At 45.5% G+C, this 26,633-nt stretch overlaps 1 protein-coding gene across 1 annotated transcript in view; it reads right to left on the bottom strand.

Annotated features, from left to right (window-relative positions):
• XYLT1 (xylosyltransferase 1) overlaps nucleotides 1-23,074 on the bottom strand; it is a 113,196-nt gene extending 90,122 nt beyond the window's left edge. Inside the window, exon 1 of the mRNA XM_039360494.1 lies at nucleotides 22,631-23,074. Within this exon, the coding sequence (XP_039216428.1) occupies nucleotides 22,631-22,978 (348 nt within the window). The 5' untranslated portion in view covers nucleotides 22,979-23,074. The remainder of the gene's footprint in view (nucleotides 1-22,630) is intronic.
• Between the last annotated feature and the right edge of the window lie 3,559 nt (nucleotides 23,075-26,633).

Below are 26,633 nucleotides of genomic sequence, written 5' to 3'. Positions count from 1 at the left end.
GGAATATTAAGGAGACTGCTGGGCTTGTACACAATGAAGTGGCTTCTCTGCCAAGGGTTTATGCAGCCCCCGAGGCTGGCAAGCCAGGGTTGATTGGCCTGGGGGGGGGGGAGGGCTGCTGAGTTTTTGAAAGAAAAGGAGTTATATGTATTCAAGCAAGGAAGGAAGGAAGGAAGGAAGGAAGGAAGGAAGGAAGGAAAGAAGGAAAGAATTTAGCTGGAAGGAAGGGGTTTAGTTATATGCATTCAAGGAAGGAAGGAAGGAAGAAAGGAAGGAAGGAAGGAAGGAAGGAAGGAAGGAAGGAAGGAAGGAAGGAAGGAAGGAAGGAAGGAAGGAATCTAGCTATATGTATTCAAGAACCAAGGAAGGAGAGATTATTCCCCCTTTCAAAGTTTCAATAAAAAAACTATATAAACCAACTGGATGTGAATGTGAAAGTCACCCCGAAGTTCCTTGACAATTTAAAACTCTGAATGACACAAGATGAAGTGTGTACGGGTGTGTGTGTATGGAGGGGGCCCTAAGGACATACTAAAGCATCTCAGGGCCCACAAAAGCTGCCCAAAAGCCTTATCCACTCTCAGAAAGACTTGGTCTATTTCTCCTTTACAAGTTAACTTTGTGCCTATCAAGGGGCTGGCTGGATATTTTTCTAAAAGGGAAAATCCTTTGAAATTCTATCATCTTCTAAGCTGCTTGAAGATTTAAGGCACTAATTCAAGATAAAGCAGAGCACGTACCATTTACAGGATGTTTGGCAGCATTTTTAGAAAAAAAAAGCTGCTTCTTTAAAACACACACACACACACACAATGTCAAGCCTACACACACCCAAAGGTGACACAAGCCTTGAAAAGACACGCAGATAGACACATGCGCACCCACACAAGCACACAAACAGACCAATCCTATTCTCTTTCATCTCTCATTCAGAAATCTCCATATAATCACAGAGGGATTGTCAAGGAAACAAGACTTAAGACAAACATCAACGCCACTGATTCAAATTCTTCCAAGTACACTTAAGCCACCATTGGAACACATCACTTAAGACAAACCAACTTCCTCTGTAACGTTGTGTGGGTTGGGGGGGGGTGTCCAGCCCCTAAAGCAGAGGGAAGCGAGATCTGCATGGGATTTCACTAAAATGCAGAATAGTCACTAAAATGCAGAATAGTCACTAAAATGCAGAATAGTCACTAAAATGCAGAATATTTACTAAAATGCAGAATATTCACTAAAATGCAGAATAGTCACTAAAATACAGAATAGTCACTAAAATGCAGAATATTCACTAAAACGCAGAATATTCACTAAAATGCAGAATGTTCACTAAAATGCAGAACATTCACTAAAATGCAGAACATTGGAAGTGGCATCCACAGATTTCCTCACTGATACACAATATAGAACAACAGAGTTGGTGGGGATCCTGGAGGTCCTCTAGTCCAGCTCCTTGCTCAAGCAGGAGACACTAAACAGGTAGTCCTCGCCTTATAACAGTTTGTTCAGTTTGTTCAAAGTTACAATGGCAGTGAAAAAAGTGACTTAGGACCCTTTTTCCCATGATCCCTGATGAAAATTCAGACACTTGGCAACTGACTCATATTTATATTTATGTCGTATTGATGACAGCTGCCATGTCCCAACCTGTGCATACACAATTTTTTTTGCAACTTTCTGACAAGCAAGGTCAACGGGGAATCCAGATTCACTGAATAGCAGTGATTCGCTTAAAAACTGTGGAAAGAAAAATTTGTCAAATGGGGCAAAACTCAATTAATAAATGTCTCACTTAGCAGGGTAAATTTTGGGCTATAGGTTGTGGTCAAAGTAAGTCAAGGGCTATCTGTAGCATTTTGGTTAAATAGCTATCCAGTCTCTTCTTAAAAATCTCCAGGGATGGAGCACCCACAGTTCCTGGAGGAAAGCTGTTCCACTGATTAATTGTTCTCCCTGTTGGGAAATTTCTCCTTAGTTCTGATAAATCCCTTCATTTGGTTCCTTCAAACATGTGAGTTGTCCAAGTCTCTTTTTCCCAAAATACGAAACGGAAGAGCAGACAGCTCTTTTCCCAGACATGATGATCCTGAATCATCAACATCCATTCCCCCCCCCCCATTCTCAAAGACTTCTTTTGCACCAAGAGAAGGTAGAAAATCAACTCAACAGTTTTCCCTCCGTGGGGAATTTTTCGGGAATTTGTTCAAATTCGTGGCCAAGTACACATGGTCCCCAACTTACAACCACAACTGGGACTGAACAAAATAATAATAATAATAATAATAATAATAATAATAATAATAATGATGATGATGATGATGGTGGTGGTGGTGGTGGTGGTGGTGGTGGTGATGATGATGATGATGTTGGAAGGGACCTTGGAGGTCATCTAGTCCAACCCGCTGCTCAGGCAAGAAACCCTATACCATTTCAAACAAATGGCTGTCCAGTCTCTTCTTAAAAACTTCCAGTGTTGAAGCATCCACAACTTCTAGAGACAGGTTGTTCCACTGGTTAATTGTTCTGACTGTCAGGAAATTTCTCTATAGTTCCAGGTTGCTTCTCTCCTTGATTAGTTTTCATCAGTTGCTTCTTGTCCTGCCTTCAGGGGCTTTGGAAAATAGCTTGACTCCCTCTTCTTTGGGGCAGCCCCTTAGATATTGGAACGCTGCTATCCTGTCCCCCCTCGTCCTTCTCTTCATTAAACTAGACATACCCAATTCCTGCAACCGTTCCTTGTATGTTTTAGCCTCCAGTCCCCTGATCATCTTTGTTGCTCTTCTCTGTACTCTTTCTAGAGTCTCAAGTTGTTGTAAAGAGATGTGTTTATCTTGGGATCACCTCTGACTATGACCTTTTCCCATCATGGTCACTCTGTGAATCACCTCAGTCATTAAACAAGGCATCATATGATTACAGCTTGGGACCATCCCTGCTGCCTCCCCCCCCCGTGACTTCCCCATTTTGAATTAAACTAGCATTAAATAAGCATAGGTTTTCTCCTGGCCCCACCCACTTTTTTTGAAGTCGATCCCCAATAAAGGTGAGCTTGGGCTCCAGGATATGTATTTTTGATTGCATAAAATAGACAATCCCCGCATTCTTCCCGTCTTCTGAAACGAAATCCTCTTTTTTTTCTTCTCGAATTGGGGGTTCCGAAGCGTTGTAAGTCATTTCAGAAATCCGTGGCGTTGCTTCTATGCTTCTAAGATGCATATAAAGCCAAGTCTGCCATTTCATCTTTTACAATCTGGGCCAGAGGCAGAAAAGACACCACCATCTGGTTCCCAGCCTCTAAATCTCCTCCTTTTACACCCAAAATCATTAACGTTTGCTTAGTTCACTAAGACAAAGGCTGCTCTGGGCATCACCCTTTCTTGCTACTAATTAACTTACGGTTTGGCAATCTTTCCAAGAGCCACACATATAAAGACTGTTCAATTAAAAAAAAAAAAGGAAAGAAAAAAGAATATTGCATGCTTTTAATTATTCTACTAAAGATACATGTCAAACCCGGGAAAGAAATTGGATTTTCTTTCTCTCGTCCCACCAAGCTTTCTATTTTTTTAATTAGTAAGCATATAATCAGATATCCAGCCAGGTTCATAAACAGTGAATCCAAACACATTTTCTTTAAAGCTTTTTCCTCTTCCCTCCCCATGGGGGGATGTCCTTTGGGGTGGTTAACGTGGGTGTGGATGGCGATCAGATGATAGAACGTAGAACACAGAATCCTAGGGCTGGGAGGAACCCCGGAGGTCTCCTAGTCCACCCCCTGCTCAAGGCAGGAGACCTTATACCATCCTGGTCAAATGGTTATCCAGTCTATTTTTGAAAACCTCCCGTGATGAAGCATTTATAATTCCAGGAGAAAAGCTGGAGACATTAATTGTCCTATCAGAAAATTTCTCCTGACTTCTAGGTGGACTTATCAGTGGACTCTGAGACATTTCTGCCTGAGCAGGGAGTTGGACTAGATGACCTCCAAGGTCTCTTCCAACTTTTTTTATCATCATCATCATCGCACAGTCAGCCAGATGTTCAGACTGGATTTGGCATTTTGTCTACCTATCGAGTCCTTACAAGGACCTGGGATAGGCAGATGTGGATGTTTGATGGTATTACAGGTATCGTCGCAGGATGGAAGCAGTTCCTAGTAAGGCCGCCTTTTGCAATTGACTAATAGCGAATTTGTCAATGCCAATGATGGTGTTCAAGTGGTGCTCAAGTTGTTTTGGGATTGCACCCAAGGCACCTATTACTATTGGTACTACCCTTGCTTGCTTTTGCCACAGTCTTTCTATTTCTATTTGTAGGTCTTTGTCTAAAGAACTGGAGAAGATAACAAAATACAAAGACCTACAAATAGAAATAGAAAGACTGTGGCAAAATAATTATCATTATCATTATCATCATCATTATCATCACTTTGTGCTGTCTCTCCCCCCAGCAACCATTTCTTAAATTTTCCTGTCCACAAAGTGGACACCTTGAAGATGTAAGCAAGACCCTAGCATAGCTAGATAAAAAATAACAATAAAAAATATCATTCACACGTGCTAAAACAGCAGATCAACCTTGCTTTTTAATAGGCTAAATAACTGACATCAACCTTTTGGGGGGGCGGGGGGGGTGTCTTTGAGTCTACTTTGACTCAAGGCAATATTTTTCTTGGGCTGTTTAAAAAAGAAACAAGGAAAGCAATTCAGCAGCCCCAAACTGAGTTGCTTACAGCATTGCAAACACGCAAGAAAACCACAGCTATGCATAAGGTGTGCCGAAAGCTTGCAGCACCTGCAAATCGCAATTAAGCCTCAGCGCAATCCATCACCCTGCAAAATTCAATGCTAATTACCCTCCCCACGAACATCTTTAGCACAGCAATGGGTTGAACTCCGTAAAAACCATGCTGTTTCGAAAGGCGTTTAACAGTGTCAGCAGGAATAAGGGGCTCTCTACGAAATATGCTCAGGGGCCTGTAAATAACATCTCTTTTGCCAAAATAACTTTTCAAAATACCAGCCTCTCTTAACTCTCTACGTTAGGAGAAGACCTTTGAATGGGGACCTGCTTCTGTTGAAAACTCACACGAGCAACGGTCGGTATGAATCGTGGTTTGTCTTGATCTTGAACTTTGGGAACTGGACTAATAAGCTGTAAGTAGGAGTGGTTTGGTTTAGCCTTAGCCATTTGACAAATCCGGCAAGCTGTAATTTATTCAATAAATTGTGGTTAAGCAAATGCTGACCATGCGACAGAAGGGCATTTTCAAATCCAAGTAGTCCTCGGCGTATAACCGCAACTGAGCCCCCAATTTTTGTTGCTAAGTGAGATGATGGCTAAGTGAATTTTGCCCTGCTTACAATCTTCCTTGACACTGAATCCCTGCAGTTGTTAAGTTAGTCACAAAGTTGTTAAGTGAATCCAGCTTCCCCAGGGACGTTGCTTCTCAGAAGATCACACAACCCCGAGACACTGCAACCGTCATCAATACGAACCTTCCAAATTTTAACCATGTAACCGGTGGGGATGCTGCACGGTAACCAATGGGAAAAACATTCATAGTCCCTATTGTAACCGTCACTAAATGAACTTTTCAAGTCAAGGAACCAGAATGTATCAGGTATAAGGTCTCCTGCTCGACGGGGAGGGTTGGACTAGATGACCTCTAAGGCCCCTTCCAACTGTTATTCTGGAAACCGTCATTTCATACAGATCAGAGATTTGTTTGCAACTTGATCATCTGTCCAAGAAAGCTCCAGGGCTCGAGTAGATTGCAAATCAGTCAACCAATTGTCAGATTAAACATACACACACAGTTAGGCTTATTTGGACTGGCGGGGGAAAAAAATGACTTTGGGGAAGATGGCGACGTATTTTTGTCTCCTTAACAAAATTGTTGCAGCTTCAAGTCGCTCCCGATGCAGGATTTGAGATTCGAGCAAATGGTTTCAAAGGAAGCTGAAATGGCATCACGAGTATTGCAAAGCTGCCGTGCCAGATGCTGTTAAGACATGACACCAACCGGGAAATCTAACCGAGAGGAATCTGTCCAGATGTTTCCAACCTGTGCGATCCTTGGAAATACGGCGAGGAAATAAGCTGCCCTGGTTAGTCTTCTAAGAGAGCGGCTTCTCGGAAGGAGAGCTGCGGATTCTGACAAGGGGAAAAGACGCCCCTAAGAAATGAAGGTAGTCCTCGGGTTACAACAACTGAGCCCAACATTCATGTTGTTAAGCAAGACCTTGGTTAAGTGATTGTGAAGTGAATCAGTGCAATTGTTAAGTCAGCAACACTTAGCTGTTGAGTGGATCTGGCTTCTCCATTGACTCATGTTTGTCAGAAAGTCATGAAAGGGGATCATATGACCCTGAGACACTGCAACCGTCATAAGTATGAGTCGGTTGCCAAGCGTCTGGATTTTGATTACGTGACCATGGGGAGGCTGCAAAGGTCACACAACGAACTACTGTACGTCAAGGACTACCTGTATGTGTGATTTCTGTCCAACAGCCACATCCCTAGTCATGTTTACTAAGGTATCACATTGACTCCAACAGACTCGATCATTCATGGATATTTTTGGCAATTTTCTATGTAAAAGGGTGGGGTATTTTTTTAAAAACGTTCCTGTTTTAGATCAAGAAGGTCCCTTTTCCCCCCCTTTTGCTTACCATCCATGGAAGCTCCAATTGTGATGACGAGAAGAAAAGTCAACTCCGGGTTCCTCACACCAGAAAGTGACACATTTCACCAGAAACCACACAGGAATAGGGAAGTGGGGTGGAGAAGCAGAACCGAGTCACATGGCGCCACGTCGGATGTTGCTCATGCTAATTAATAAAGGCCTTCTGATACTACGTCGGAGGAAACGCAACCAACTGGGTTAGAAAGCCAAAGAGCTTTCTCTTGTACAAGTCTACCATTCTCAAGAAGATCGATGTTCTGTCTCATTTATGACGTTAAGTCATGTAGGAGAAGGAATGGCAGAACTGGAGGCAGAGTGAAAAGGGGGATCAGCCTAGAATTCCTACGTAGCCACAAACAAACTAAATCCAACCTAGCTTGAATTCCATTGACCCTTAACTAACTCCAAGCAGGTGCTAACACTTAATTGAGAAAATTCCTGTGCATAAGCTTTTACCAATACATCAGTTTCATGGAAGCTTCACCTTTGGGCCTGGTCTTTCTCACTTGGCAAGTCAGGCACGGGGACCCCATAGTCCCCTTACTAGTACTAATTACAATTCACAACTAGTGAGACCTGTTCTAAAGCAACTTCAGGAATAAATAATAATAATAATAATAATAATAATAATAATAATAATAATAATAATAATAATAATAATAATAATGTTGGAAGGGACCTTGGAGGTCATCGAGCCTAACCCCCTGCTCAGGCAGGAAACCCTAAAGTACCATTTTGGACAAATGGCTATCCAGTCTCTTCTTAAAAACTTCCAGTGTTGGAGCATTCACCGCTTCTGGAGGCAGGTTGTTCCACTGGTTAATTGTTCTATCAGGAAGTTTCACTTTAATTCCAGGTTGCTTCTCTCCTTGATCCATCTGTGGCTTCTTGTCCTGCCTTCAGGCACTTTGGGGAATAGCTTGACTCTCTGGGGCAGCCCCTGAGATATTGGAAGACTGCTATTATGTCACCCAATCAATCAGAATAGAGCTGGAAGGGACCTTGGAGGTCATCTAGTCCAACCTCCTGCTCAGGCAGGGAAACCCTATACCATTTCAGACAAATGGCTGTCCAGTCTCTTCTTCAAAACCTCCAGTGTTGGAGCATTCACCGCTTCTGGAGGCAGGTTGTTCTACTGGTTAATTGTTCTAACTGCCAGGAAGTTTCTCCTTAGTTCCAGATTGCTTCTCTCCTTGGTTAGTTTCCATCCGTTGCTTCTCGTCCTGCCTTCAGGTGCTTTGGAAAATAGCTTGACTCCCTCTCCTTTGTGGCAGCCCCTGAAATATTGGAACGCGGCTATCATGTCCCCCCTCGTCCTTCTCTTTGTTAAACTAGACATACCCAGCTTACCCAGATCAGCCACCCAAAATATATATATATATATATATATATATATATATATATATATATATATATATATATATATATATATATATATATATATATATATATATATATATATATGCCAGCACTTGGCATCTAAGTATTTACAGCCCCAAGGAAGAAGGGATCACATCTCTCTATCTGAACAGCTTAACACAAACCAGCTGGCAGCTGTGATCATTAAAGCCATGATGCTTTTAATCCAAATATGTGACTGTATTTTTGGGAAGAAAAAAAACAAACAAACAAAAAAAACCAGTCTACCTGTCATACTAGCAAGGGGTAGAAGGCAACGTGGTATCAGAGAGATACATCAAATGCTTCTATTTTACGCTGCCGCACTGCAAAACTCCAGCGAGGCAAAGCATCAAGATGTGAGCAAATTGAAACCCGGCAAGGTATTATTATTCTCGTGGTGTCCACACCAACAGCTTTGTTTACTTCATTTACACAAGAACATTGTGAGAATGAAAAAAAAAAAAAAAGAGCCAACTGCTCTCAGGAGACAGCTCGTAGGAATAAAGATGGGCAACCGGCCTTGATAGACCAGCGGGAAGCAAAGAAGCCCTTCAGCCCAAGAAGGCCTCAAGCAGGTCACTAGATGACCTGAAGAAGTGATGAAAGGTCACCACTGTCCAATCAATGGATATGAATTCAACATGGTCAACCTCTGCCCTTAGTGACCTTGACCCATAGGATCCCAGGTTCAGAGAGCTGGAGAAGACTTTAGGAGTTATCTGGCTCAACTGTCAAGGAGCGAGCAGCCAGAATAGCTCCAAGAATGGTAACAACAACAATAAAGTTGGAAGGGACTTTGGAGGTCATCTAGTCCAACCCCCTGCTCAGGCAGGAAACCCTATACCATTTCAATGTCAACCAGTTTCCTTATTGCCGATCACCAGTTTACAAGAATCTCACCAGACCGTCTATCTTCCCTCAGGAAATTGGGCACAACCCATTTAACAACACCTTGCTGTCTGATTATTCATTACGATTGCGGTCGTAAGTGGAGGACTATCTGTATTTACATCTGTAATGGAACTGAATAGCATTAACAGAATAACAGAAGGGACCTTGGAGGTCTTCTAATCCAACCCTCTGCTCAGGCAGGAGACCTCATATCATTTCAGACAAAAAGAGAAGCAACCTGGAATTAAGGAGAAACTTCCCGACAGTGAGGACAATCAACCGGTGGAACAGCTTTGCCTTCAGAAATCATGAGCGCTCCATCACTGGAGATTTTAAAGAAGAGACTGGACAGTCACTTGTCTGAGATGGTATAGGATAGGTTCTCCTGCTTAAGCAGGGGGCTGGACTAGAAGACCCCCAAGGTCCCTTCCAGCTCTATTCTAGTCTATTCTAAATGGTTGTCTAATCTCTTCTTAAAAACTTCCAGTGTTGGAACATCCACAATTTCTGGAGGCAGGTTGTTCCACTGATTAATTGTTCTATCTGTCAGGAAATTTCTCCTTAGTTCTAGGTTGCTTCTCTCCTTGATTAGTTTCCATCCGTTGCTTCTTGTCCTGCCTTCAGGAGTTTTGGAGAATAGCTTGACTCCGTCTTCTTTTTGGCAAGCCCTGTTGAGACTCCCCAAACTTCCAAGTGTTCCTCCTGATCCCAAAAGGTCGCCAACTTTTAACACCTATTTGAAAAAGCCACAAAAGAACTTCAAAATATGCCAAGTTGAGTAAGGCAGGGGTCTCCAACCTTGGCAACTTGAAGACCTGTGGACTCCAACTCCCAGAATTCTTCAGCCAGCCATGCTGACTGAGGAATTCTGGGAGTTGAAGTCCACAAGTCTTCAAGCTGCCAGGGTTGGAGACCCCGGGAGTAAGGGATCTCTTTCTATCAAGTTAGATATGGCTAATGTAGAAGCCAAAATGATCTCAATGTTGTTCAACTACTATTTCCAGAAGCTCTGAAGCTACCAGAACCAAGGAAGGTGGACCCTGGGAACTGAGGTTCAACCTCATCTAGAAGGCACTGGCTTCTCCATCTAGGATGGACCATGTCACACAACCCCCACACAAGACAGTTAATTTGAAGTTAAAACAGAGGTCCATTCTGAGCTTTTATTTAAGAGGAGGAAGGGAGGCTAAACTCAAACAAGTCATCATTTATGAGAAAGGAACTGATCCGAGTTGACATTTAAATGATTATTTACAACCTTAAGATGCAAGCTTAGCTTTAAATTAAATTGACTCCACAATGTCAACCCTCCTCTTCTTTCTTTATGTTCTTTCTTTATGAACAGACACTCCATTCAGCAGAATATTTCACGGACATAATAGGCTATAGATACAACGGTAATGTGACTGTGGCATTATTGTACATTAAGTGCAGCCCGCTCGTTCTTGGCCAAGTCTTTTTATTGAATTTCTCCTTATAATTTCACCTGCAAAACCTATCATCAGCGCCAGCCACGTAAAAAAAAGTAGGACAACGGAACCTTTCAACGATGGAAACTTCAGCAGATTCTTTCAATCGGGTCTAATAATAAGAGGAAGCATGGGAAATATTCCACGTTAAACCTTCTCGCAAAGATGCAGCTTAGACATTCAAACCATTCAGTTTAGGATCTGATACCCACCACTGGGGAAAAAAATGGAGGAAGGAAATCCATTGGCAGCATTGAAGAACGACGACGAGATGTAGAAGAAGAGGCAGAGCCGGGGGTCGGCGTTAAGAGAGTAATCAGCCTGGAATCCTTACAGTGCCACAAGCAATCCAGGTCCAGCCTCCCTTGAATTCTGTTGGCCCTTACCTAGAACCAATTTAGTACTGACTAGATTCCTGTGTACAGGTAGTCCTCAATTTACGACCACAATGGAGCTGACTTCCCAATGGATTTTGCTTGCCAGAAAGGGGGGGGGAATCACATGGAACGCAAAGCCCTCTCTGTGGGCACGCACGCCATTGCCCCAGTCCTAGACCTTCAGCTGGGTTTTATAAAACCTTTTTGCTTTAGGCCTTCACCGCCATGTGCAAAAAAAAAAAAAAAAAAAGGTTCAATCAATCAATTTTAACTTCTCATGGGGAAAAAAAAGATCTCGCAAAGTTGGAATTGATTGATTGAACTTTTTAGTCCCACCCAATCTTCCATTACCACCACAGCCACGCCCACCCAATGGGCCACATCCACCCAATGGGCCATGCCCAATCCGCACCCGATGATACATAAGTGGGATTTTGGTTGCAGTTTGGGCACTCAGTCTCTAAAAGGTTCGCCCCAGGCAATCAAGGAGATCCTGTTCCATTCAGTTTAAGATGGAGAGGGGCACGAAGCAAATCCTTGTTAATGGCAGAGCCTCCAGCTGCCAAGATACAGGTAGAAACTATCATTTAAAAAAATGTATAGCAGATTCCTTGATTGTAACTGCCACCGTTTTTCTTTCCCTGCTAATTTTCTGGCATAGGCAATTAGCTTTACACTTCTTGGGACATAAACGTACCCAATAATTATCGCATCTACTTCCCCGTATGTACTTTCTCATAGTAATTTTTTCAGAGTTTCCTCCTGTGCACGCTCAGTGCTGCTTTAACTTAATTTTTTTCCCCTGGCATTCCCACCTGGACACTGGAAACAGACCGAAATTCTCCCCGCGCTGGTTTTCAGCGTGCTCTAATACTGTGATTTAGATGGCAACGCTTCCAGAGTCAGGATTACAGGGAAAGAATATTACCAATTAATAACAGCAATTATTATCTGAAAGCTGTTATTGTCCCTTTGCAAAACACAATGCCTAACAATGTTTGCACTGATCCGAAAAGGAAATTGTGTTCCTGCTACAGAATAAGAACAAACCGAAAAACATTCATTACTGATCTGATGTTATTATGGCAACAGTAATTATGCTTTGAAAGTTTGAGTCTTCAGCTGGGGAGGAAGGAAGGAAGAAGGAAGGAAGGAAGGAAGGAAGGAAGGAAGGAAGGAAGGAAGGAAGGAAGGAAGGAAGGAAGGAAGGAAGGAAGGAGAAACAAAGAAAGGAAAGAGAGAAAGGGCGGCAGAGAAAGGGCGGTATAATAAAGGGGAATATTTATAGGCCAGGGTTGAAATGAGGGTCCTTGGTGCTGTCTGAGCTTTCTTGCTTTCTTGCAGATATTTCATGATCCAAACTAGCTAATGTTATCAGTGCTACGAGAGAATGGGATGGGAGGAGGAGGAGGAGGAGGAGGAGAAGGAAGAGGAGGAGACTGTGGGGTCCATGATGCTCTCTGAGCTTGGTTGCTTTCTTGCAGACATTTCATTACCAAACTAGGTAATATCATCAGTACTAGAAGGGACAGGGTTTAGAGGAGGAGGAGGAGGAGGAGGAGGGGGAGGAGGAAGAGGAGGAGACGACAACTGTGGGGTCCATGATGTTCTCTGAGCTTGGTTGCTTTCTTGCAGATGTTTCATCACCCAAACTCAAGGAGGCAAACAGAACTAATACTCCTCTGGAGATCTTTTTTTTTTTTTTCAGAGTGAAAGAAAATAAATACCTTCATGGGGAAACAAACCAACATTTATTGAGCAAGGAGGAAGAGAAAATAATTGAGAAAATTATCTGCATCCTCTTCTAAAGGAAAGTAAGAAAAAAAAGGTCCCTTTGTGCACTGCGTGCGTGTGTGTGTGTGTGTGTGCGTGCGTGCGCAGGGAAGAGTAACTGTCAAATCTACAACCTATTCTAAGCCTTCCTACTGCTGCAGTAAACCAAAACTTGGCTGTTGATTTTTTTTTTTAAAAAATCACACATCTGTTAGACTCTGTAGCACTCATTTTCACTCGCAACTAACCTGGTGGGAATTCAAGAATACGTGGATGCTGTCTGGGTACATCCCTAATTCACACACTACTTCCTTTTGGAATGAGACACATTAGGCACAAGAAAGGAATAAGCCTTACAGGCAGTCCTTGACTTATGACCGCAATTGAGCTCAAAATGTCTGCTACTAAGCGAGACAAATATTAAGTGGGGTTTTCCCCCCCCCATTTTACAACAACCTTTCTTGCCACAGTTGTTAAGCGAATCACTGCAGTTGTTAAAGTCATGCCTAAGTCAGGACTAGAACTCACTGTCTTCTGGTTTCTAGGTATCTTAACCACTACACCAGAGTGGGTCTTAGTTTGGGTGTTTGTCTGAAGCAGTGGTTCTCAACCTTTTTAATGCCGCGACTCCCAGCCGGTCGTAAGTTGAGGACTACTCAACCGGTCGTAAGTCGAGGACTACTCAACTGGTGCAGCACCGTTTGCAGACTGGGACTTTTGGCGGGCTCAGCAGGGCAGAGACAGCCTGGACAATTCCTATTGGCTTTTGAAAGCCAATAGAATTTGACTCTATTCAAGAGAGTCTATTCCAGTGGTTCTCAACCTTTTTAATGCCGCGACCCCCCAAACAGTCGTAAGTCAAGGACTACTCAACCAGTCGTAAGTCGAGGACTACTCAACTGATGCAGCACCATTTGCAGACTGGGACTTTTGGCGGGCTCAGCAGGGCAGAGACAGCCTGGACAATTCCTATTGGCTTTTGAAAGCCAATAGAATTAGACTCTACTCAAGAAAGTCTATTCTATTGGCTTTCAAAAGCCAATAGAATATAAGGGAGTAGCACAGCTAAGGAAAAGGGGAAAAAAATGGTGGACTGCGTTGTTTGGCGACCCCCGTGAAATGGTCGTTCGACCCCAAATGGGGTCCCGACCCACAGGTTGAGAACCACTGGTCTGAAGGCAATACAATTGGCCTTATCATATTAACAGGATTCATTTGAAGAGCAAGGAAGAGACACAAGGCATTTTACTGATGGGCAGAACTGCAAGGAACCCAATCGCAACAGAAAAATTAGAAAGTGCCAGCATAGCACAAAGCACCTCACTTTTGCCCCCACCTCCGTTAAAATTGTGTTCCTCTCCCTTCCGGCTAGGATGGTAGCTTCCATCAAGGTAAATTTAAATTTCCGCCAACAGCATCCACATTATTCTCCCTGTCCTCCTCCTTGAGCGATCACGGGAATTTATTACATTTGTAAAAATACTATGATTACAGGGGCCCTGAGAAATTTAATGGCAGAGGAGAAAGTTGAAGATAAAACTACCAGTGTAATCTCCCAGTTCCCCGAACAGAGATGACATTCACACACATTCCTGGCTCCTTCGGGAGAGACTTCCTTGCAGGATTGTGATGAACAAATGCACAGTTAATTAAATTTAGGGCTTTTTTTTAAAAAAAGAAAGAACGAGGAAAGGAAAAAAACAGGAAAAAATTTGAGCCACTTGTTTCAGAGCAATGGAGGGGCTGCGTTTAAAACATTTCCCCATCTCTTCACTATGAGATAAAGAATCTTGTTTACTCCCAATTCCTCTACTGAATTTATCAACATAGATTTAGGTTTCACACAACGCTCAACATTGTCTCCACATCTGCATCTGTCCCAAGAAGACTGGCGGCTAACAAGCTGTTATATGAGGGATTATGTGAGAATCAGAAAAATTCATGGAGATACTCAACTTTCAGTGACAATATGCTGGCTGTAGGATTGCGAGAGTTCCACAGTTCCTGGTCGTATGGGATCTAAGACTGAATTGGAAGCAGACTGCCATCCACAGAGGTAAACTATAGCAAACCAGAACTTCTAAAACCCAACTTCTGAAGGATGGAAAAGTGAGAATAAGAATGACCCATAAATAAACCAAAAAAAAAATTCATAAAGTTTCTGATATTTTTCCGGAAGAGAAAATGAGCCTCCCTAACTCCTAGTGAACCACAAACCCAGTTAAGGTTTGAATTTCAAGCAAACTTGTGAAATTGTTACTTTGCTCCTAATACATCAATTTCCTTTCTGGACAGGACAAATCTCCATAAACTGTGGAGAACTGAAGACATGAAACTGGAAACTGAAAACAATTGGAGATCTTCTACACCAGTGGTTCTCAACCTTTTTAATGCCGCGACCCCCAACCAGTTGTAAGTCGAGGACTACTCAACCGGTCGTAAGTCGAGGACTACTCAACTGGTGCAGCACCGTTTGCAGAATGGGACTTTTGGTGGCTCAGCAGGGCAGAGACAGCCTGGACAATTCCTATTGGCTTTTGAAAGCCAATAGAATTAGACTCTATTCAAGAGAGTCTCTTCTATTGGCTTTCAAAAGCCAATAGAATAAAAGGGAGTAGCACAGCTAAGGAAAGGGGGCGGGGAAATGGCGGACTGCGTTGTTTGGCGACCCCCGTGAAATGGTCATTCGACCCCAAATGGGGTCCCAACCCACAGATTGAGAACCGCTGTTCTACACTTTCTAGAAGATATGTTAAAATGAGAGCCAAGGATAGGAGACATCCCACTATCACTGGGTTACAGGACCCATTGGATATCTTCTTAGCAACATCTGGAGCACCATGGATGCTTCACCACTGGAGCTTTCATAAAACCACTGCATACAGTGGTCCTTGACCACATTGTTCTGTGATCGAGCAGGAAAATGTGCACGCTGTTAACAGAATGACCAAGCAGATTCAAAAGGGGTTGTCCTGCATTGATGCCATCAAGCCAGTTGGGTGATCTTGGGCCAATCAGCAGGAGATTGTGAGTTAAAGTCCTGCCTTAGCCATGAGAGCCAGCTGGGTGAGTTTGGGCCAATCACCAGGTGATGGTGAGTTCTAGTCCTGCCTTAGTTATGAAAGCCAACTGGGTGACTTGGAGCAAATCACCAGGAGACGGTGAGTTCTAGTCCTGCCCTAAGTATGAAAGCCAACTGGATGACTTTGGGCCCATCACCAGGAGGTGGTGAGTTCTAGTCCTGCCTTAGGCATGAAAGCCTTAGGGCCAGTTCCCTTCTCTCAGCCCGACCCACCTCACAAGACTGTTGCTGTGCACGAAATAGGAGGAGCGAGGCGCGTTAGATGTATATGCTACCTTGACTTGTTTATACACATAATAAAGGTGGGGATAAAAATAAATAAAAAATTACATAAAAATGGCACCAATAGACCAATCTCTCACCTGCATCAAAAGCGACTGCCCTACCAAATCCAGCGGAACTGAAAACCTAAGCACAAGGGTTCCCCCCCCCAACTGTTGCCACACACACACACACACACACACACACACACTGACATGAAAAGCCTTAATGTAAATACCCAAAAGGACCCAAAAAAAATCGTTAACAGACAAGGGGGAAAATCTGGATGTTTTCGCCACAAATATTGTACCTTCCAAAACAATGAAGTCTCCAAAGAGAGCTTCCAATAATAGAGAGTTCTATTATAAAGCGGTTCCTTCCATCATTGCTTCTTAACTAGGCTCTCCGCAAACGGGCTCCAGGGATCTGGCTTCCTTCGGGGAGCTATCGCCTCACCAACCTCGAAGGAAAAGCAGCGTCGTTGAGCACAACTCCACCACACTATCACATACGCACAAGAGAGACAATTTCTCCAGGCTCCCAAAAAGTTGCGCTCGGCTGCCAAATATTTCTAGCGTAAAGAGCAGAGGGCAGAGCTGTAAGGCAGGACAGCCACCGAGGACTAACAGTAACTCAGAAAACCAGGATGCTATTATGGATAACCGAGTAACAACAGAGTTGGAAGGGACCTTGGAGGTCTTCTAGTCCAGCCCCCTGCTCAAGCAGGAAACCCCATACCATTTCAGACAAATGGCTGTCCAGTCTCTTCTTAAAAACTTCCAGTGTTGGAGCATTCACCGCTTCTGGTTAATTGTTCTCACTGTCAGGAAGTTTCTCCTTAGTTCTAGGTTGCTTCTCTTCCTTGGTTAGCTTCTATCCATTGTTTCTTGTCTTGCCTTCTCGTGCTTTGGAGAAATAGGTTGACCCAGAATAATTGAAAAACAGAAGAACAGAGTTGGGGGGGGACCTTGGAGATCTTCTAGTCCAGCCCCCTGCTCAAGCAGGAAACCGGCCTATGCCATTTCAGACAAATGCTTGCCAAATCTCTTAAATGTGATTCTGTTCTCAGTCGCAAGCTGAGCCAGGATGGCGTAGTGGTTAAAGACTTGAACTGGGGAGATCTGCGTTCGATTGCTGCTTAGCCCCAGAAGCTCATTGGCTTCCTTTGGGCCAGTCCCTCCCTCTCAACCCAAGAGCCAATCAGGTGTAGCAGGGATGGAGCTGGACTAGACCTCAGCTCCAGCCCCCACTTAGCCCTGGAAGCTTCCCAGAAGCAGGAAATTTGGGGCAAGTTCCTCCCTTTCAGCCCAAACTACCTCACAGGGATGTTGTGAAGAAAGAAAATTATGTATGTTGCCATGGTCTGGCCAGGGAGCAAATCAACCCATTATCCAATCAAGAAAAAAACAGAAGGATCTTCATGAGGAAGGATGACTTCCTTTAGTTACTTTACGGCCTTCCTCCTTATGGAATTCCCCATGCTGGCTGGGGGATTCTGGAAGTAGAAGTCCACAGGTCTTAAAGTTGCCAACTTGGAGAAAAATATCCCTCCATCTGGGCCAGACCATCGCTCCCCATCATCCCCAACTCCCAGAAAGCCCAACTGTGGCTTCCCATCATCCCCAACTGTCAGAAAGCCATTAGAGCAATCACCTGAGGGAACATCAAAGGCAGTTGGATTCGGCTGTATGTTTCCTCTAAATACTTCTAAGAGGAAAAAAAGAAAGAAAAAATAAAATAAAAGGGAAAGCCACTTTAATGCTCCTCACCATCACCTCCTCTCTTCCTTGTTCCTTTTCAGCTGGCCTAATGCATAGCCATTCTGCAACGGTGAGGAGAAACTCAAATCAATAGCGAAGTTTCCATCACTGGGTTGCCAGGAAAAAAAAAACAACTGTGGAAAACCAAGGGTCGCCTGGCTCACTTTTTTTTTTTCAGAGATCAAAAACTGCCTTGTGAGATTACTCAGCACTCAACGGCAGACAAGATCTCTCAAACATGAGAAAGCCGTTAAGAACAGTTAGGATAACAGACGCTGATTCAGGGCAGGATGGTTAAACGTTGTTTTTGTTTTTAAACCTGACCATACACACACAAAAAATGTTCCAGACAAGTTTGGGACTCTATAATGCTCATTTGGAGAACAAAGCGAAGGTATTATCTTAAGTGTAAATAATGAGTCTGGAGGCTAAATCATAGGATGAATGATTGAGGGGGCTAGGAATGTCTAGCCCAGACATGTCAAACACAAGGCCCCGGGGCCATATGTGGCCCGCAAAGTGGTTTCATGTGGCCCACGAAGCCATCCTGGAAACAGTGAGGGAACGGCCCCTGCTGCCTTGGCCTTGGCCCTGGCCGTCCAGGAGCCAATGTACAATTTTGTGATGGCCATCAATGCTGAAACACATTCAGTCTTAGCTCCACAAGGCCATCTGGAAACAGCGAGGAACCTGCCCTTGTTGCATTGGCCCCACCCCTTGGGTCCATGCTGGGGAGGTGTCACCCTTTGTGAGGAATGAAGAAATGGACCATGCCTTGGCGCTTGCCCTGGTCCCACCCCCTTCTGCCAGAGATCCTCAGATCTGTCCCACTCCTGCCCAGGCCCCCCCCCGGCACCCTTGATACGAAAAATGTAGAGCTGGCCATGCCCACCCAGTAGGCCACACCCACTCCATCCACGCCCACCCAGTAGGCTGCACGCCCCCTGGCCACCCCCCCCACGGGCAACCGCAATGCTGATGCGGCCCTCAATGAAATTGAGTTTGACACCCCTGGTCTAGCCTATCGAAGAGAAGGATTAGGGTTGAGTAACAACAACAACAACAAAGTTGGAAGGGACCTTGGAGGTCATCTAGTCCAACCCCCTGCTCAGGCAAGAGACCCTATACCATTTCAGACAAATGGCTGTCCAGTCTCTTCTTAAAACCTCTAGTGTTGGAGCATTCACCGCTTCTGGAGGCAGGTTGATCCACTGGTTAATTGTTCTAACTGTCAAGATGTTTCTCCTTAGTTCTAGGTTGCTTCTCTCTTTAGTTTCCATCCGTTGCTTCTTGTCTTGCCTTCTTGGTAGCTATCTTCCAGTACTTGAGGATCTGTCACCGAAAAGAAGGAATTGACCTATTCTCCAAAGCACCATAGGGTAGGAGAAGAAACAATGGGTAGAAGCTTGTCAAAGAGAGATGCAGCTTAGGAAGAGACATGTTCTGACCATGAGAACGATCAATCAATGGAATAGCTTGCCTGCTGGGGTGATGGATGCTCCATCATTGGAGGTTTTCCAAAATAGACTGGACAACCATTTGACTGGGATGGTATAAGGCCAGAGTCTTCAAACGTGGCTCTTTTATGACTTGTGGACTTCAACTCCCAGAATTCCTCAGCCAGGCACGTGTGAGGAATTCTGGGAGTTGAAGTCCACAAGTCATAAAAGGGCCACGTTTGAAGACCCCTGGTACTGTATAAGGTCTCTTGCCTTGAGGGGGTTGGACTAGAAGACCTCTGAGTCCCTTCCAGCCCTATGACTCTATGATGATTCTAGGAACCAGTTTGCATACATCAAGGCTAGGGATGGGAATGAGATCCAGTCCTGGGACCACCGCAAAAATGTGCCTCTGTTATTTATCACAATTAGGGTTTCCTTTCCGGCATCTTTAACTCCCTCTTTCAGACACGCTGGAAATGCTTTCCTGACAAAGTAGCCCCAGCTCGCAGCCACCAGACATTCTATCTGAAAATTTAAAACAGTTTCTTCGATTGCAGGAAATAGAAGTCAACTGGAAAGGATTAAGTGCTTCTTATCATTCTTGTTTTTAAAAAATAAAATAAAATAATGAGAGCAAGACAGATGGGAGTCCTGAAAAATGATTTTGGGGATGGGGGAAGAAGAGGTTTCCAGGGTCTTTTTTAAAAGCAGGATTATGGGAAAAACCAATTAGGCCAGTGGTTCTCAACCTGTGGGTCGGGACCCCATTTGGGGTCAAACGACCATTTCACGGGGGTCGCCAAACAACGCAGTCCGCCATTTTTTCCCCCCTTTTCCTTAGCTGTGCTACTCCCTTTTATTCTATTGGCTTTTGAAAGCCAATAGAAGAGACTCTCTTGAATAGAGTCTAATTCTATTGGCTTTCAAAAGCCAATAGGAATTGTCCAGGCTGTTTCTGCACTGCTGAGCCCACCAAAAGTCCCATTCTGCAACGGTGCTGCACCAGTTGAGTAGTCCTCGACTTACAACCGGTTGAATAGTCTTCGACTTACAACCGGTTGGGGGTCGCGGCATTAAAAAGGTTGAGAACCACTGGATTAGGAGAAGAGGAATGTTACAGCATTGGATTGGACCAGCAACAGAAGGCAAGAAAGCGTACGGTTAATTTCTGAATCCAAGACAGTGGACGAACTGCCTGGATGAGCCATTTTCATCTCAACCGAAGCTATAGCTTCCTCTTTCAGGCGCCCAAGGTCTTCGCCGAAGGATGAGGAAGCTTTGACAGGGTGCCATTCAGAAGCACCCAATGCTATGACCTCATTAGGAGAGTGTTTCAAAACCTGGGCAACTTGGAAGACGCGTGGACCTCAGCTCCCAGAATTCCCCTGCCAGCACCCCACAACTTTAACGCAGTACAATGCAGTGAGCCATATGCAGATCAATACACTGGGGGGAAAAAAACAACCACTTCATAAGCGTTATGGCTCAACACAGGAGAACAAACCCATCAGGACAAGATTCAGCAGTCCATCTGCATTTGAAAGACAAAGGCCACTCTTTTGGGGACAGTTTTTGGACAGAGAGGACCGCTGGTTTGAAAGAGGGGTCAAAGAGGCCATCTGTGTCAAAATTGGACAGCCCTCTCTCAACAGAGGGGAAGGGATATGACATCATCTATCTCCAGTCTACAACACAGTCCTTTCAGCAATTCCACACCCATTTCCACTACTCAGGTGACCCTGAAACAAGACACAGAGAAGCCTCCAGGTAGCATCAACCACTCGCTAAAAGGATGCAAATAACCAGCTGTCTGCAAGGAGCATAAATCCTTCCATTCCCCCACCATCCAGTCGGAGTTGAAGAAGCTTCTTGGATGAGAAGCGAAGCGTCTTCAAAGAAAAACAAGGAAGTCCAGTTGCCTTGTGGAAAAGCATCTTTGGGATAACTATGACCTGGGTGACTGAGAGTCTCCATAGACACCCACATCTATAAGTTACTGAGGCTCAGAAACTCTGTTCTAGATGCCCAAAGGAACAGGTCTATGGTACCATCCCTTTCTTCAAAAAAGGAGAACCACAAGAGCTTAAACGTGGCCTATGGGCATACTGGACATACTGGCTGGGAGTTCTGAGAGTTGAAGTCCACACATCTTTAAGCACTAGTCGAGGATATGGTGCCAAAATTCAAAGGCGGCTCCCGATTAAGTTCATACCTGCGTTCCACCCCCTCAAACCTATCCTCAAGGCAGATCATTTTAAGAGAGTCCTTGGACGTCAGTCTTGACAAGAAAATGATCTAAAAGAGAGTCACTCACTCTCTACGTCGGACACCCACATTCCTGCACATTGTGCCAAAACTAGACGCAAACCGACATCGAGCCCAATTCTCAATGCTCCCTGATGTCTGGCAGGCAACCGGTAGCCGAATCCTCTAGTTTGCCTCCAGATTTAAACCAGGATTTCTTCCAGGGAAAAAATAATGCAATTATTTTTTACAACGCAGTCACGGCAATCCAATGTCATAGATGCAATTTAGGGCAGGAAAAAAAAAACCACGCATGCCTCTAAGGGCCACCAAAGTGTCAGGGAAGTAGCCGGCATCTCTCTCTACAGAGGGGGTCAAATGTAAGTTGCAGAAAGCGAGTAGCCCTTGAGTTAATAAGAACAGGGTTCACACCAAACCGACAGGCTACAAACAACCAGCTAGCTTACACCAAGGGGTTGTATAAACCTAGCCTGGATTGGCTCCGGAGTAGGAGTAGCCTATGGGACCCAGACCACTAGCTTAGCTCAATAAACAAACGGGCTTATGGGGACGAAGTCCCGAGTTAAAAGTGCTTTGCCTGCTTGCAAAGGAGAAAGTGAAAAGAACACAGGTTATTCTACATCTTTCCTCCCCTTAGCAAGATTCCATCGAGCTCCGGACTTAATTACAGAGCAGTTTCTCTCTCCCCCACCCTCTCTCCCCGCTGTTAGGCTGGTTTGCTAACATTTTAAGGAAGCTTCAGCAGCAAGTAGGTAAGGTAAGCAGGCAGCACCCCCCCCGGCCCCCAAATAAGTGCTTTGCTACCGTACCAACAAAGTAAGCATCTCTCGGCAATCTCCGGCTTGCACTGTCCCCTCCTTGGACCACCTAGACCGCCCCCCCCCCGGTGCTTTGGGGAGATGTTGGAAATCCTCTCGCCCAGCGGTCGAGCCAGCCCCCTCGGCCCTGCCCCGTCCAACGCAGTGGGCCCAAGGGGGCCGAGCCAAGGTCGCCAAGCCGGAGACCCCCCCCCACTACTACTACTATCCGGCTAGAGAAGCCCGCCCTCCTTCCTTTCACAAGGTTGCGCCGGGCGTCAGCATCCTCATCCTCCCGGGTCTGGGCAGGAGCGACGGGGTGGGGTGGGGGGCAGCCCAGGACTCCCCCATCCCTGGGAAGAGCCCTCCCCGGCTTCCGCCTGGCGCCCCCCCCCCACCAGCCCTTTTGCCCGAGACTCACCATCGCCTTGCCGCGGAAAACGCCGGCCGCGCGGCGGGGTTGCGGCGCCCGGGGGCCGTCGCGGCTCTCCAGCTCGCGCTTCTCCCGCCGCCGGCTGCTGCTGCTGCTGTGGCCGCTCCGGCTGCTGCTGGGGCTGCCGGCGAGGGCGCCTCTCCGCGGAGGCGGCTGCCGTTGCTGCTGCTGCTGCTGCTGCTGCTCATCGGCCGCGTCGAGGCTGCTGAAATTCCAGACCAGCAGCGTTTGCACCAGCAGGACGGTGAGCGCCAGCAGCAGCGCCGAGTGCGAGCGCCGAGCCAGCCGGCGGGCGCACGGCGAGGCCACCCCGGCCGCCGCCGCCGCCGCCACCATCGCGCAGCGCAGCTCGCCTCGCCTGCTCGCCCGGCCGCTGTCCGTCGCCGCCGCCGCCACCACCCGGAGTTTTGCAGGCGGCGGGCGAGACGTCAGCAGGAGGCGGAGAAGGAGGAGGAGAAGCGAGCGCAGGCTCGGCGCTGGGGCAGCCCCCTCCTCGCCAGCCAGGCTCCAGCCGAGGAGGGGCAGAGGAGGAGGAGGAGGAGGAGGAGGAGGGCTCGACTGGCGCGCCGGGAGGCGGTGGGCCAGCAGCAGCAGGAGGAGGAGGAGCCGCTTGGCGGAGAGCGAGCAGCCGCTGCAGCTGCTCGCGAAGCCTCGCTAGGGTGGAGGGTGTGTGTGTGTCGACGCGCGTGTGTATGTTCGCACGTGACGGGCTTCTGTCTGCACGCCGCTCGGATGGCGGGCAGAGGTTTGGGGTACCCGCGTGTTGGCCACGCCGCAGCTGCTCCTCGCTTGGGAGCAGGGCTCTGGGTTTGGGTGTTCAGACGTGACGGAGACTGCCTCTAAGTCTAACCCACTCGGATGGCGGGACGAGGTTTGGGGTACCCGCGCCTTGGGCGCGCCGCAGCTGCTACTTGCTGCTGGCAGGGCTCTCTCTCTCTTTCTCTCTCTTTCTCTCTCTGTGTGTGTGCTTGCGTCCTTGTGTGCTCACACATGACGGGGACTGCCTCTAACCCACTCGGATGGCGGGCAGAGGCTTGGGGGGACCCGCGCACTGGCCAGCTGTTCCCGAAGCCTCCCTAGTGGAAGGGCTGTGTGTGTGTGTGTGGGTGGGTGGGTGTCGACCCGCATGTGTATGTTCACACATGACGGGGACACTGTCTCTACCCCACCCGGATAGTGGGCAGAGGCTTGGGGTACCCCCCCCTCTGGCCAGCTGCTCCCGAAGCCTCACTGGTGGCAGAGGGCTATGTATGTGCGTATCGACGCGCGTGTGTGGATTCACACGTGAAGGATGGCCGCTATCTGTAACCCACACGGGTGGCGGGCAGCGTCTTGGGGCACCTTGAAAGATGCGCCTGGCAATGCGCGCGGAGTCCTGGGTTAAAGCGCCTCTGTGTGAACGTGGACCCGCCACCCCTGGGCTTCCCAGCCGCCTGGCGGAGTCCAGCCTCCTCCAAGCCGGTTGGATGTCAGTTCCCGAAATAGATGATCATCACCGCTGGTCCAGTGCTGCCAACTGCTGGTGGGGAACAGCCTAGAACTGGGCAATGTGTTTTTAATCATTTGTTTAAGTTTATAAACAGGTATAGAGCTTGGACCCTCGGCTTACTGGCAGCAAGCAGCCGGCCTTGGCTGACCTGAAAAGCTAAGAAGGGTCAGACTTGCGTGAGAGGGATGGAAGAAGCACCACTAGGAAACCCAGTAATGTAGAGTGGAAGTTGAAGATGTTTGGAAGAAGGCAGCAGCTCCCCACTTTCAAGATTGTGGCCAAGAAAATTATTTAAAGTCACCCCAACTCTGAACTTGAATGAGGTGTAACCCTGTGCAATTATTGTTTTAATAAAGGGGAAATATATGATACAATGTATATTTTAATAAAAAGGTTACTGTTTACCTAAAAAAGTAACAGCCTGTTGTAATGAGAAGCTTTTTTTTAAAAAAAGGACAATCAAATGGGAACTATAAATAAGAATCATAGAGAACAAAGAATTGAGAAGAATGCTCAACAGTTCATTTTTTTTGTTGTTGTTGATATGAGCAAAACATATATGTTTATTTGGCTGGATCATATTACTCTGTCTCTGGAGGGTTTAAGAGTCAGGATAGCCACTTCTGTGGGCTGGGGACTTCTGGGAGTTGAAGTCCACACATCTTCCAATTAACAAGGTTGAGAAACACTGGGCTCCTTTATAGCACTACAGTTCTATGATGTGTCTCTCTGTCAGTCCATCTATCCATCCATCAATCTCTGTTTTTCTGTCTTTGTCTGTCTGCCTACCTGTCTGCCTGTAGTCTATATCTTGTCTGTCTACTATTCCTTCCTTCCTTCCTTCCTTCCTTCCTTCCTTCCTTCCTTCCTTCCTTCCTTCCTTCCTTCCTTCCTTCCTTCCATATCTGTCTCTCTACCTACCTATTTATCTACCTACCTACTTACCTATCTATCATCTATCTATGTCATCTGTCTTCTGACTGTCTGACCTAACTTCTCCCTCCCTCCCTCTCTCCCTCTCTCAATCTCTCTCTCTCTCTCTCTCTCACACACACACACATCTATCTTCTCTGTTTGTCTGTCTATCTGTTCCCCCCTTCCACCCATTCAGCTATCTATCCGTCATTCCCTCCCTTCCTTTTATAATCCTAGCATTTAAGCTCTTCCCATGAAATCAGTTGATACTATGATAAATCCAGGGCATATGGCAATTTAATGATTGACCTAAGATAAAAACTGTAAAGCACAGCGCTTGTAGTACCAGCCCTGCCTTTGCTTGCTTTAAAAGCGGATGTCGTCAAGACTTAACAGCCTGGATTTACACATCATACTAAGCCCTGTTGTGGTTTGGGCTCAAGAAGATCTAGCCAATGGTGATTTGTTGAATAAACTATACTTAAGCACTCCATGGCATTGGCCGTGCCTGAAAAGAAGAAAGACCTCGTCACAGAACGTCTTAATTTTTAAAAGGAATATCTACAATGGGCAAATATTTACATCTGGAGATTCTTGTTACTTTTGACCCCTCCTTGCTCAGGCCTAGGAGCCACAGTTTCCTAGTCGGAAATCAGCTGTACAAGAAAGGTAGCAACTTGGACTGTGTAAAAAGGAGGAGGTTTTGAGAGCACAGCAGATACCACAAAAAAAAGATAATGCGTTTTGTAGAGAGGAGAAAATTCATACTGAAACCTTCCCTATTAACATTCGAAAAATGGATATTTATAGTATAATCTTAAACTGTAGGGTAACTAAATTCAAGCTAAACTAAAGGGTTGAATTTAAGTTCTATTTATCCCTTTTGTTAAAAAAAAGTTGGAAGTCACTTTCTTTTTACACTTTTGTTTATTTCTCTCATTTTTGTTTTCTGTGTTCCTAGCCTTCCTATATCATTCTATTTATTTTTCTTTCTGAGGCTTTATCTTCGTTAGTTTTTATCTTTACATTCTAAAATTGCATTTACCAAAAAAAAAAAAAAAGACTGAAGCTTCCCTTGAATGTAGGGAGGGAATTTACAAACAATATTGTGGTTTTGTGAGCTGGGCTAGGGGGAGCATATGATATGTGTGTGTATGTGTGCATATGATGGAGAGAGAGAGAAAGAGATTTTAAAAACAAAACAGATTAGAACTTATTCTGGCAGATTTGGATGAATGGGACGGTATCAGACAAAAATCCACTCCTAATTTATGGTTATTGAATCTCCTACCCCAAATATAAAATTGAAATGAATGAGTAACGCTTTTTGTCCTGCACAATTAAAATGTCACACGTTTTTGGGGGTGAAAATAAAAAGCTGAAAACTACTCTCCGATAAAAATGTCTATATTCCCATCACCAGTACCACCATCATGGTAGGTTTGCACCAGATCCAAGCCAGAAGAGATTTCTTTGGCTCTGCTGGTGGATTATATGCACCTAGCCATTTGCACCTGCAAATAGAAATTAGAACGATGGTGGCAAAAGTAAGCAAAGATAGTGACATTAGTGATAGGCATCTTGAAG

The sequence above is a fragment of the Crotalus tigris genome, unplaced genomic scaffold, assembly GCF_016545835.1.
Source record: "Crotalus tigris isolate CLP2741 ecotype Arizona unplaced genomic scaffold, ASM1654583v1 scf7180000019173.45859301935:6455823, whole genome shotgun sequence".
Taxonomy (NCBI): domain Eukaryota; kingdom Metazoa; phylum Chordata; class Lepidosauria; order Squamata; family Viperidae; genus Crotalus; species Crotalus tigris.
This window is presented reverse-complemented; position numbering and strand designations above follow the sequence as displayed.